The sequence below is a fragment of the Balaenoptera ricei genome, chromosome 6 (genome assembly GCF_028023285.1).
Source record: "Balaenoptera ricei isolate mBalRic1 chromosome 6, mBalRic1.hap2, whole genome shotgun sequence".
NCBI lineage: Eukaryota > Metazoa > Chordata > Mammalia > Artiodactyla > Balaenopteridae > Balaenoptera > Balaenoptera ricei.
The window spans coordinates 80,378,081-80,392,484 of record NC_082644.1 but is presented as its reverse complement, the minus strand read 5'-3'; the positions used below and the strand labels follow the sequence as shown (position 1 = coordinate 80,392,484).

The 14,404-nt window shown below is 43.0% G+C and overlaps 1 protein-coding gene across 1 annotated transcript in view; it reads left to right on the top strand.

Moving 5' to 3' along the window:
- GNA14 (G protein subunit alpha 14) overlaps positions 1–14,404 on the top strand; it is a 208,182-nt gene that overhangs the window by 90,095 nt on the left and 103,683 nt on the right. The window contains exon 2 of the mRNA XM_059924961.1: positions 13,912–14,096. Within this exon, the coding sequence (XP_059780944.1) occupies positions 13,912–14,096 (185 nt within the window). The remainder of the gene's footprint in view (positions 1–13,911; positions 14,097–14,404) is intronic.

Genomic DNA, 14,404 nt, shown 5'->3' with positions numbered 1-14,404 from the left:
AAGGTAGAGAAGAGAGTTCCTAATCTAAGGAAAATCACGGACTAATGGGAAGACATATAAACATCATGACAAGGCAGTAATAATTGTATGTAAAGATATAGTAGGAACAAGAAGAAGAGAATGAGTCTTTCTACCTGGGAATGCAGGGGGATTCATGGTAAAAGCGATGGTGGAACAGTGTGATGAGATGGATGAGTTGGCCTGGGAGCCAGCTGGCCTCCTGGGATAGAGAAAGGAAGGCAAAAATGACAGGACCTGAGTTTTACATGGTTGATACAACGTTGCCAATATCTTGGTATTACTTAACCCATGTGTTCTTGAACTGGACCTTTAAGGGTAAATTCACATATTTTGATCACAATGGTGCTGAAAGACACCATACACCTTTTTGGATATCTACAGTAGTCCCCCTTTATCCATGGCAGATACATTCCAAGACCTCCAGTGGAGGGACTTCCCTGGTGGTCCAGTGGTTAAGACCCCGCACTCCCAATGTAGGGGGCCTGGGTTCAATCCCTGGTCCAGGAACTAGATCCCACATGCTGCAACTAAGAGTCTGCATGCCGCAACTAAAGATCCCACACGTGGCAACGAAGATCCCACGTGCTGCAACTAAGACCCGGTGCAGCCAAATAAATGCATAAATATATAAATATATATATATATAAATTTATGTATGTATGGCTGTGTTGGGTCTTCGTTTCTGTGCGAGGGCTTTCTCTAGTTGTGGCAAGTGGGGGCCACTCTTCATCGCGGTGCGTGGGCCTCTCATTATCGCGGCCTCTCTTGTTGCAGAGCATAGGCTCCAGACGCGCAGGCTCAGTAGTTGTGGCTCACGGGCCTAGTTGCTCCGCGGCATGTGGGATCTTCCCAGGCCAGGGCTCGAACCCGTGTCCCCTGCATTGGCAGGCAGATTCTCAACCACTGTGCCACCAGGGAAGCCCAATAGATAAATATAAAAGACCTCCAGTGGATACCTGAAACCACACATAGTACTGAATTCTCTCTGTCTGTCTCTTTCTCTCTCTCTATATATATATACACTATGTTTTTTCCTATACATACGTACCTATGATAAAGTTTAACTTATAAATTAGGCACAGTAAGAGATTAACAGCATAACTAATAATAAAATAGAACAATTCTAATAATATACTATAATAAAAGTTATGTGAATGTGGTCCCTCTCTCAAAATATTGTATAAATGTAATGCCTTTTCTATCTTAACTAAGTACTTATCACAGTGTGGCCATAACTTGTTGCAGTTTGAGATGCAACAGCAAAACTAGCATGGATTTCTTCTTCCTTCTTCACAACTTCACAGATAGAAGATTCATTCTTTCCATAGATCTTAGCCACCTCAGCATATGGGTTTTTTTTTTTTCTTTTCTTATTAAGTTGAGAATTTTTACCTTTTCTCTTAAAGAAAGCGCTTTATGACTTCTCATTGGTATATCCAAATTGTCAGCTTTGCTACTCTTGCGCCTTGGGGCCATTATTAAGTAAAAAAGGGTGACTTGAACACAAGCACTGTGATAACTGGACAGTCAGTCTGATAACCACATAGCTACTAAGTGCCTAATGGATGGGATATGCTGGATAAAGGGATGACTCACGTCCCAGGCAGGACAGAGTGAGATGGTGCAAACTTTCATTATGCTACTCAGAAGGGTGTGCAATTTAAAACTTAAGAATTATTTATTTCTGGAATTTTCCATTTAATATTTTCAGACCACGGTTGACCACAGGTAACTGAAACTGCAGAAATTCAAACCATGGATGGGGGCGGAGGGGTTTACTGTACTTAAATCTGAATAAAACTAATTTCATATTCTGCCAGAATGGTGAGAAGGACTTCAAGAAAACAATTTTTTTGAAAACCATCCAAAGTGGATGATAGCGCATGGTACTTTGAAAGTCCCACGGTTTTGGAATTCTCTGTGCTTCATTCTTAACCTGAACCTGCATTTAATTGCACTAGTGTCTACTTTTGTTTAACTACAATTTAACTTATTTTCATTTAAATTTATCTTTGGAGTGGAGGAGGGTGGATAGAAGGGTGGGTCAGATACTCCCCGTGTTTCAGCAAGATGCTTTAGTATTTCGAAATAAATATCTTGTCTCCTTGCCTGTCCTTACTGAGGTTTGAAGATTTTAAGTCCATCCTATCTTTTTAGAGCTTACTCTTTTCCTTTAAGTAATTTTTGTCTTTGCTCTATCCTTCCTCCTGTTCTTTTTCAGCATGAGCAAAAATTAAGCTTTTAGACAGTCATAACTTGTGAAGGAACAAGTTCTGACTTTAGACTTCTCCCTGTGTTGACCATTCTGGGGTTATATGACTTCTCATATCCTTTCAAAGGTTGAGAGGCTAAAGTCTTATCAGCGCCCTGGTGGTATGATTTCTTGGTAAACGTTTCTGTAAGAATGAGGGAAATGTCAATTTTCAGGAAGAGCAGTGAACTGTGGAAGATTCTAAAATCATTTATGAAAATGCTTACAATTTGTCTTTTTAAAAAATAAAACAATTATGAGTTAGAGTCATAGAGCAGAAAGTGATCTCTTGACCCTCCTTATAAGTGAAATGAGTTGTATTTCTAATGGGATTGCTAATATTTTAGCTGTAAACCACAGAGATTATTTGAATAGGTTCCTCCCTATCCTTTGTGTGGTTTATTCATTTTTAGGGAAAAGTAATTGATGTCCTCAGCATTTTCCAAAATAGAGTTTTGTCACTAACAGGCATTTGTTTCTTAAGATTCTGTATATTTTGTTACTTTTCCGGAAACTTATACAGACGAGCTATTGACACAGAACAAGCAAAATTGTGTAACTCTTTGTGGAAGGGTCAGTTAGAATGTTTGGCTAGTAACAAAGATCTCTGGATCATGTTGACTACATACAAGAGATGCATGTCAATTAATGACAACTGTTTCCTGACATAAAGCAGTTAATTCTAAGCTGAATATTTGTATTGAATTTTTTACGAATACCACATTTATAACAAATTATAGAAATTTGGTTGAGTAGGTAAATAGCTCAACTTAATTTAGAGTAAAAAGTAGCCTTGCTGTCTCCTTGCATTTGAACTTTTAAATGCACTTGTGGCAAATATGAGAAGTACATTATGTTTGATACTTCAAATTAGAAAAACATTTATTCAAAAAATCTTTGTGATTGAAAGTTGTTAGCATGAACTTTTTTTTTTAATGAATTTATTTGGATTCCCAGCATCTTATTTATTTATTTTTTAAATATTTATTTATTTATTATTTATTTATTTATTTTTGGCTGTGTTGGGTCTTCGTTGCTGCACGCGGACCCTCTCTAGTTGCGGCAAGCGGGGGCCACTCTTTGCTGCGGTGAGCGGGCCTCTCATTGCAGTGGCTTCTCCCATTCCAGAGCATGGGCTCTAGGCGCGCGGACTTCAGTAGTTGTGGCACGTGGGCTCAGTAGTTGTGGCTCACGGGCTCTAGAGCGCAGGTTCAGTAGTTATGGCGCATGGGCTTAGTTGCTCCGCGGCATGTGGGATCTTCCTGGACCGGGGATTGAACCTGTATCCCCTGCGTTGGCAGGCAGACTCTTATCCACTGCACCACCAGGGAAGCCCTAACATGAACTTTTGGCTTTGCCTGATATAAGAACTGTTCAGAAATCAAGTTTGGACTTGAAAATACCATCTTGATCAAAATGAGGCCCGAAGACAGAAAGTGGCAGGAAATACTTGGCATTGCTGCTTTTCTTGGTTAGTCAATACAAATGATTTTGTAGATTAATGAAACAAAAAGACTATAAAATATGATACAGCATCTTGAATTCTGCTCCATTGTTTTAGTGTTGGCTTCTTTTTTAATAAAAAAATCTCAAGCTGTGTATTGAGCCTCATCACTTAAGTTCTTTCAGCTTTTCCGTTTTGTTTCAAAAACCTTGTACTTACCTCTTTTGTTGAGAGAGCAGCCATGAACTCTGTGTCCAGTTGTTTCCAGTTCTAAGATGCCTAGGACATTGCCACTTCTCCTTTTATGGTGAAAAATAGCACCTTTTCTGTTTGCAAGAGCAGAGGCTGGGGAAGATGACATGATTGTGATGGTGATATGGGGATTGGGGAGGACTGATTTGAATACATGCATCTTTATGGCACCTTCAAAATGTTTCCGCTCTGGAAATTGAAAAACAGAGCTCCCACAGAGATATTTTATTCATGCAGAAATGAAATTGGAACTTGGTATAAAAACCCATTGGCTAGGGGGCTTCCCTGGTGGCGCAGTGGTTGAGAGTCTGCCTGCCAGTGCAGGGGACGCGGGTTCGAGCCCTGGTCTGGGAGGATCCCACATGCCGCGGAGCGGCTGGGCCCGTGAGCCACGATTACTGAGCCTGCGCGTCTGGAGCCTGTGCTCCACAACAAGAGAGGCCGCGATAGTGAGAGGCCCGCGCACCGCGATGAGGAGTGGCCCCCGCTTGCCACAACTGGGGAAAGACCTCGCGTGGAAACGAAGACCCAACACAGCCATGGATGGATGGATGGATGGATGGATAGATAGATAGATAGATAGATAGATAAATAAATAAATAAATAAATAAAATTAAAAAAAAAAACCCATTGGCTAAGCTGAACATGATGTAAAAATTTGAGTGTTCCAGTCCCAGGTAGATTACATTAGTAGAGGTTCCCCTTGGGAGAGCCTGGAGAAGTGCTTCCCAACCAGTCCATGGTCTGGGTACATCAAAACCCTTGGAGCTCTGGTTAAAATGCATAATGCCAGGCTCCTGCAAGGGTGAGTCAGAATGGAACTGAGGAGGAGCCCAAGAACCTGCATTTGTATTGAGTATCCCTCCCTCCATTGGATTGCACTTGGGTAGATGTCTTAGTTCGTTTAGGCTGCTATGAAATACCACAGACTGGGTAGCTCATACACAACAGAGGTGTGTATTTCTCACAGTCTGGAGGCTGGAAGTTGAAGATCTGGGTGCCATTAAGGTTGGGTTCTGATGAGAGCTGGTTTCCAGACTGCAGACGTCTCCTGGTGGCCTCATGGTAGAAGGGGCAAGGGAGCTCTCTGGGTTCTCTTTATAAGGGCACTAATGTCATTCATGAGGGCTCCACTCTCATGACCTAATCACCTTCCAAAGGCCCTCCTAATGCCATCTCTTTGAGCATAAGGTTCTCAGCCTTATGGGGCGTGGGGACACAAACATTCTCACCATAGCAGTAAGGGATCATTTGGAATTTTCCCCAATGTTAGCCAGATTCTCTCATAAATCAGCATCTTTAGAATAACAAGTACCAGGATTGCAACACTCACAGGTGCAGAAACTCTCGCCACCTGGGGTGGCTGCTGCCCAAGGTCAGCTGTGAGTTATAGGGGACCAAGCAGAGTGCCCCCAACTCCAGGCACTCTCCTCCGGGCCCCCCTCTTTGCTACTAAGAACCTCTCCTGCTTAAAGATTCCAAAAGGCATTTTCCTAACTCATGCACCCCACGACCAGGAAACTCTGATACAGAACCTGAGCCTCCCTGTGTGGCTGGCTGGCCCCGGGGCCCCCATGTCCTCATCGGAAAGGGCAAGTGGCAGTGTGCCTGCTCCCGTGAGGCTGCTTTGTCACTCAACAGACTCGTCCATTTAGTCCTGAGTCCTATCTTGGCCAGGCAAACCCTCTTCCTATTGCCTTCCCAAACCGTGATCATCCTTGTTGTCTTAGTCAATGAATACCGAAGCGCAGATATTTATTAGGCTCCTACTATGTGCTCTGTCTTAGGCTCCAAAGACACGAGGAGACAAGAGAAATAAGGCCCCATAGAGCCAACCTGCCAGTCACATCAGAATGTGTCCATACCCTCCTCTGCCCGTTGGTCTCATAAGTCATTTACACCAACGTCCAGAATTGTGTCCCCATTTCTGTTCTGTTTACATACATCGTCTTCTGTAAAACTGAGCTGAAACACAATGGCTTCTCCCAGATGGTTTCAGAAAACATCCCAGACTATTGGAGTTGGCTTTGTCCGTCTGAGAGGCTTTATCAGCTCCTCCCTTTGACTCTCAGGGAGGCGGTCTTGACTAAAGATTGTAGGTAAACTTTAGAACAATTGGCTTTCTGTTTAGATGTGCTTGGTCTATCAGTTGGAAAGGCCTTTTTGCTTTGGCCTCTCTGTTCTCTCCTGGCTCCTAAAAAGCAACTTTTTTTTCCCCCCATGAGTCTTTCTGAGTGTTAAGCTGAAACTTGAACCTCAGACTGCTTTCTCAAATCTCAGAGTTTAGAATTATAGTGCTAAGACATTTTTCTGACCCCTTTTTAGTTACATCAGTTTCAACCCTCAGTTTTTTTGTATGTGTGTGAGGTTCATGGGTAGAATTTCAGAAGCCTCTCAAGAGAAAGTGGGGGAAAGCTCCTTTAAGGATGGAGAGTAAAAGAGTACATTTCACATAATACACACCAATTATTGTCCTCTTTCCTTTCCAAGATGAAATACCCAGATCACTGGGGGATAGACCAGATGTTTGTAGTTGGAATATCACCAAAGTCTTATGATAATATTTAATTAATCAAATATTTAATTTGATTACCCATGGCAAATGATACTGGTTTTTTTACTCATAACATTCATGTTTCCTTACATAAGAAGATAATTTAAATAAAAAATTTTTAATATTATGTAATCATGCAGATGGTACATGGATATGATAAAAATAGCAAGGTAAGTACGGAAATAATGGAGTTTGGAGAAACACTGGTAAGTGAATGCCAAGAACAAGCGTCCTGGAGGAAAGCTCCCAGCCCTGCAGAGTGCACACCCACCACCCACAGACACAGGAAGCCTGCGGAGGTGAGCTTTCACTTAAGTAGAACACAGGTTATCCATGTGTGCCAACCACGCCCGAGTAGCAAGCTACGTAAGTGTGGATTAACCACTTACTGAGCATGTATGCTGGAAAAGGAAGTAACTCACATTTAAGGTGAGGGGAGGCACAGGATCCCAGCAGAGCATTGCAGTGAGAGACTCAGGGGAGTACGAGAGCCTTAGTGAGAAGCAGGTTGGTCTCCTGCCTGGAGGTCAGCGGGCACAAAAGCAGGGAAGGCGAACCAGGCCCTCGGAGGAATCTCTGTTACCAGCCAGGGTGCCTTGCTCAGAGGTTACCCCCTGATTTTATTACAGACCACATTTGTAGTAGGATGATGATAAATAAGAACCTGAAACTAGTAGGCTCTTAATGATAACGAAAGTTTTAAAGTACTTATAACCCATCGTTGGGTTTTTTTCCCCCAAGTATGAAAACAGTGAAGCAAAAACTAAGTGGAAGAGAAGAGGCATTTCCCTTATTTATATTTGGAACAGAATCTAGAGATGGAATTGCAATTTTACTCCTTGCCCTGCTCTGTATTTTAATAGCATTGGGTCCAGGAGCAAAAGTCCTTCTGGCCTGTGGTTCCCTCCCCTGTCCCCCTTTGTCTCATCTGATTAAATCTCTTGGTCACTTGATACCAAAGTTCGCCTTCCAAGCCACGGCTCCCCCCTCCCTGTGAACCAGAATGCTGCTCCCAGAGTGAGGGCTCAGTTCTCCCGCTATCTGCAGAGGCTTTGGAGGTGCCGTCCACCAGCATGTTGATTTTGTGGAAGAGTCAGTGAGAAAGTTCTCACAAAGAGATAAGAAACAAAGCAGAGTGGACCTGTGCTACTGACTGGCCCAAACCACACATTCTAATACGCAGTTAGGAGGGATGTCAAAGCTAAGTCACCTATTCTTCCAATCACCAATAATTTTCGTTCTAAAAATCATATCATTTAGATTTTTCTTTTGTGTGGAATAAATGAACAGTTGTGCTCAATGTCTAAGTGTTGAGTTTCTGTTTAGAAGAAGTGAGGATACAAAAACAAGACCCGTATATATGCTGCCTACATGAGACTCACTTCAGATCTAGAGACACATACAGACTGAAAGTGAGGGGATGGAAAAAGGTATTCCATGCAAATGGAAATCAAAAGAAAGCTGGAGTAGCAATACTCATGTCAGACAAAATAGACTTTAAAATAAAGACTGTTGGGACTTCCCTGGTGGCGCAGCGGTTAAGAATCTGCCTGCCAATGCAGGGGACACGGGTTCGATCTCTGGTCCGGGTAGATCCCACATGCCGCGGAGCAACTAAGCCTGTGCACCACAACTACTGAGCCCACGTGCCACAACTACGGAAGCCTGTGCGCCTAGAGCCCGTGCTCCGCAGCAAGAAAAGCCACAGCAATGAGAAGCCTGCACACTGCAATGAAGAGTAGCCCCTGCTCGCCACAACTAGAGAAAGCCCGCATGCAGCAACAAAGACCCAACGCGGCCAAAAATAAATAAATAAACAAATAATTTTTTAAAAAAAGACTGTTACATAATGATCAAAGGATCAATCCAAGAAGATATAACAATTGTAAATATATATGCACCCAACATAGGAGCACCTCAATACATAAGGCAAATATTAACAGATAATAAAAGGAGAAATTGACAGTAACAAAATAGTAGTGGGGGACTTTAACACCCCACTTAACATCAATGGACAGATCCTCCAGACAGAAACTCAGCTCAGATCCTTAGCTTGAGTTTACTGGTCCTTCTAGTCCTGGTCACAGCTGTCATTGCAGAGACTGACTTACCTCTCGTGTTTCCACCCCCTCTCCCACCTCAGCCCCCATCTGCTGTTGGAACTGTCTCATTTAGAGCAGAGCTCTGAAGAATTAAAGATAAAGTTCCAAGTGTTGGAGTCTCAGAACCAGGTGAAGACAGTGCTTAGCTGATAGAAGGGTGTGACTTGGCCATTTATTTGGGGAAACACTCAGTGTAAAACTAGCACATGGTGTTATCATGGGAAGTGCATGTACCAACAGAGACGCAGATTTAGACCCAAGACTCAACAAACACTTCCAAGCTGAGTCACCTTGGACAGACTTTGACCTTGGACAGAGATTAAATAAACTATCTAATCTTTTTGATATTCAGTTTCCCTTCTGGAAAAAGAAGATACTAACTGGGTTGTGTTGAGGCTTAAATGAGAGGGAGAGGATCCTTCACCGCCACCCCCAGCCCACCGAGTCTCTTTGCTCTCTTGCCCTCAGCCCCAGGTGGTGTGTGTCTTTCAATCTTTCTTCTTTGCCTTTAACCTGTCCTTTTTTTGCCCTGTGTTTGGTTTTTTATTCTTCAAATAACCACAGTATATTAGTAGAATTGAAGAACATTTTAAAATATTGGTATCGATCAAGTACATTTATGTCATCTTTTTATTAATCTTTAAAATCATTTTTAACCTTTTCTTTTCAAAATCTTCCATGTCCAAAAGCAAAATCAATGACTTTTTAAACATGTTTCTGTGTTTGGGGCTGCTGGTGGGGTTGGCTTTAACCTTTTGTAAGTGAATGGTCTTTATAATGCAAAAGATTCTCTACCTTGGTATAGAACTTTGGGGTGAGTCTTGAGTGATTTTTCTGGCTTAAGAGGGCCCAAATCCCAGGTGCCTCATGACAATTACATAATCTCTCTGTTCTCGTCAGCTTCGTGGTGTGTAGAATGTGGAAGTATTAACCTTCACTTGGGATAAGGTAGCACTGGACCCAAGGTCAACCTTGCCGGTGTGGAATAGAAGCAAACGTGGCAGCATCATAGAAGAGATGCAGGGAACCCCAGGATTCTGCAAGAGCGGAGATCTAATCTGATTCAGGATTCCGGACCAAGCTCTGACCGTATAGGGTCTTCCCACAGGTCCTCAGTTATCCCACGAGGTCTTGGCAGCCAAGAGTCATCATGAAGCTGGTCTCATCACAATCATCTTTCGACAATTCGTATCTCACTTTTCTGCAGTTGTGTGCGATATAAGACCAATGGGGGAAAACTGACTTCTCATGTTTGTTCTATTCATTCCTTCATTTAGTCATTTTTTGAGAGCTGACTATATGGCAGGCACAGTGTTCGTGGTACCCAAATGCGTGACTCCCAAGCCTTACCCTTCCTGGACTTAGGGTGTAGCAAGAGACATATCTGCAAACAAGCAGTTAGGGGATGGGCCCCTCTGGGGTGTCCACAGGCACTTTGAGAGCTTAAAGGGGGCAAGCCTAACTGTTGGGGGGATGAAGGGGAAGAAAATTCCTTTCGGGGGGTGTTATTTGTGTTGAACCTTGAAGCCTAAGGCTTTAGCAGCCCGCTTGCTAGCCGCAGCCCTGAATTTGCATCAGCTTTGCCCTGTTTGCTGACTCACAGTTTCCTTGTCTCTGACTTGGGAAGACAGCGTCCACCTTTCCCGTCTCTGGAGGTAGAAGTAAGGCAACAGGGAGGCTTGTGAGGTTGTGAGGACACTCACCTGTCGGGAGGTTCTTCTTCATGCCCCAACAGTGTGCACCTGCAAGATGGTGGGTGTGCCTGGGCTTAGGGTTCAGTGTGTGGCTGTGAACTTCCCGTCTGTCCTCATTAGACCAGTAGGACTAAGTCCATTTGGTCATGATCCCGATGTTCTTCTCTGATAGGAGAGTCTGCATTAGAGTCTGATTGAGTAACTCCCCTCTTTCTCTTGCTGACAGTGTGCACTTGCTGAGATCACTGAACAGTATGAGCCCCAGGTTTCTCATCTGTAGGATAAAGATGGCGGTAATAGTTCATACCTCGTGGGTTGGTTGTGAGGATCAAAGGAGATAATGTATGTAGATTACCAGGCACAGTGTGACTGTCTAACAGTCACCATTATTAGGACTGGGGAGTAACCAGGAAAGGGTCACAGAGAATCAGGATAAGGCTCCTGCTTGGCCATTTTCATGGTGGTTCCTGCCATGGTTGAGGTCACTGCTACCCACATAGCACACTGGGTGGTTGAGAGAGGATGAGCCACCTCTTTTCCTATTTGTGGGTAGTGAAGGCAGCTGAGATTGGATGAATTCCTTATCACTATCATGTATTCAAAATACTTTCAATTCAATAATATTATTCAAGATTTAAAAAGGAAGGAGGGCTTCCCTGGTGGTGCAGTGGTTAAGAATCCGCCTGCCAATGCAGGGGACACAGGTTTGATCCCTGGTCCGGGAAGATCCCACATGCTGTGGAGCAACTAAGCCTGTGCGCCACAACTACTGAGCCTGCGCTCGAGAGCCCACAAGCCACTACTACTGAGCCCACGTGCCACAACTACTGAAACTCGCGCGCCTAGAGCCCGTGCTCTGCAACAAGAGAAGCCACCGCAATGAGAAGCCCACGCAATGCAATGAAGAGTAGCCCCCGCTTGCTGCAACTAGAGAAAGCCCGCATGCAGCAAAGACCCAATGCAGACAAAAATAAATAAATTAAAATAAATAAATAAATAAATAATCAGGGTCTTTAAAAAAAGAAGAAGGAAATGCTGTCCCAGGCTACAACATGAATGAACCTTGAGGGTATTATGCTAAGTGATATAAGCCAGTCACAAAAAGACAAATACTGTGTGATTCCCCTTATATGAGGTACCCAGAGTGGTCAGATTCTTATCTAAGAAAGTAGAAAGGTGGCTGGGGGGAGGGAGGACTAGGGATTTGTTTAATGGGTATGGAGTTTCAGTTCTGCAGGATGAAAAGGGTTCTGGAGATTGCACAACAATGTGAATATACTTAACACTTCTGAACTGTATACCTACAAATAATGAAGATGGTAAATTTTGCTGTTTGTGTTTTATCACAATTTTATAAAAGCTTAATAAGCTTGTGCCAAGCGTAAGGCATTATACCTGGCCCAAGGGGAGGCAGTGTGAATAAAAACAAATATGGCCCCTGTCTCCCCTTATGAAACTTACAGGCTGGTAGGGGAGGTATATGTCAAAGGAAGAATGACATTAATGTGCAAAAGTGCAGCTGGAACAGGTGCTCCAACCAGAAGTTCGTGGTACCCTGAGAACCTAGAGTATGGAGACTTGACCTCGTCAGGCAGACCAGGCCAGGTGAAGAGCAGCAGTGAGAAGGGTGAAGGAAGACCATCCCAGGAACATGCGAAGCATGAGCCAAGGCTGCAACAAGGAGGCCAGTGTGGCTCGAGTGCAGAGGGAGGAGGAAAGCGTGTTGTGAGAAAAGGCTGGCCAAGACGGAGGGGCCAGACCACGCGGCCTTGTTGGCCACAGTAGAGTTTTGTCTTTCTTCCTGAGCTGAGGGGAGGCCATTGAGGGTTTTGAGCTGAGGATGGGGAGACACATAGAAAAGCAGGTTTGTGTTTTGAAAAGATCAACCTGAAGGAACATTTTTTTTTTTCTTACAAGGAAAGATCTTATCAGATGCTAAGAGTTGTCTCAATTATTCACCTGGAAAAATTGATCGAGTCTCCTAGATGTTTCTCTGGGGCCTGATGTTCGCAGGGCCCCCGGCAAGAGTACAGATGGAGACCCACATCCCATAAGTCTAAATGGTTACAGGCAATAATCAAGCCAACAAACCATTATTAATATGTTCTATCCTCTTACCATGACAAATATCTCTTTATAACTAAAACGTCAAAAAAGATATGTACAACTATGGTTTTTAATATGACTAAGAGCCAACAAAGTATCAAAGATGATTGAATTTAACTATAACTGCACTGTCTGGGTATTCTGTTGGGTCAATGAGATGTGGATATGTAATAAAATATTTTATAATTAATCCATCATTTCCTATTTCATAATTTTTGGCCTTTATAGTAAAATCACGAATTATATTATTTTAATTAAGATTTTCATACAATTCATGTTGTTTTATTAGAAATGCTGTTAGATGACTTTTTTATAACAGGTATATTGAATATGTATTGTATATATATTCGTATATATGCAGTTCACCCATTTGAAGAATCCAACTTTTCTTGAGTCATTTTAGTTCTGAGATCATTTTCATTAATTCCAATTTGAAGAAACTTTGCCCTACTGAGATCATATCAACCTGAATTGTTAAAAAAACTTCTTTAAAGCAATACTTGGATTTGAAAATGAACCATAAATATAGTATATTATGTTCCAAACATGGTAATGGGATCTCTTAGATAAATTATCTTTATCACAAAAAATATTAGAAAGAAAATATTTTAATTCCATCACACAAATATCTATCACGCTGCAACTTTTCCTGTCTATTCAAACAATATCTCAATCTAATATTAATGTAAAGCCCTGGCATCATGTTTCACACATATTATCTGGACATCTATGCAAATTTAAGAGCAATAGGAATGGTTTGATGTTGTAAAATGTTCTTTGGCTGCCATGTGCAAGTGTTGTGAGTTTGGAGGACCTCCTGAACTACAAATTGGAATATGAGGAGGGGGAAGAATATAGACATTTGGTACAGCTGGGGATGGTGCTTCATTGTGCGAGGATGCATTGTATTCATGTATTTGAAAGAAAGGAATTGACAAGTTCATTAGCCTTTTCTCACATCCAGGTGTTTCTGCTGCTCAAACCCTCCCTGCACTGAAGCAGCCCCCATCGCTGCCATGGCTGGTATTAGCAGTGGGAAAACCCTCGAATGTTTGGGGCTTTCAGACACGGATGCCAACTGTTTCGAGGTCATAGGGCAAGGGATGTCGGGGAGCAGTTCCCTGGGGCCTAAACAGTGTGAGTCACAAGAGCTGATGTTTAGGATTACTCCAAGTGACATGGACACTCATGTGTCCTTAATAAATTGTGTGTGTGTGTGTGTGTGTGTGTGTGTGTGTGTGTGTGTGTGATATTTGTGGACTTCTAAAGCACAGGGTCCAGGGTGGGGACCCCTCTGCCCAGGGGTTTAGGATGGCACTACCTGCAGCCTAAACTTGCATAAGTGTTCGGCAGGCCCTTTCCAAATCCACCCCCATCAATTTACTAATCCGGATATTGACCAACACTGCCAGGAGGTACTTTCTTATCTCACTCTGTTCCTTTTTAAAGACTGCTGACTGCGTTTTTCACTTGTTTTTTCTTATTAGGAACTGGAGAAAGTGGCAAAAGCACCTTTATCAAGCAAATGAGAATCATCCATGGGTCTGGTTACAACGACGAAGACAGAAAGGGGTTCACGAAGCTAGTGTACCAAAACATATTCACCGCCATGCAAGCCATGATCAGAGCCATGGATACCCTGAGGATACAGTATGTGTGTGAACAGAATAAGGTAACATGCTTAAGAGTGTTGGACCCATTTGTGAATGCATGCTCTCCTCCTCTGGTTAGCATATGTATCTGAACTAAAGGGTTTACTGCGTGCTTCTTCCATCAGAGGCCAGAAGAAGCTCTTGAACTCAGATTCTGGGGTAGAGATACTCCAGAGGAGTGTGATGAATTTAGGAACAGCGCTGCAGTCTTATTTCTGCAGAAGCTCTAGCATAGTGGTAGCGTCGTGCTGCCCAGTGCACAGCAATTCAGAAATGTGGGTAGTCATTCTGGTGACTTTTTTCAGATGCTGAGACAAGGAAGACATAC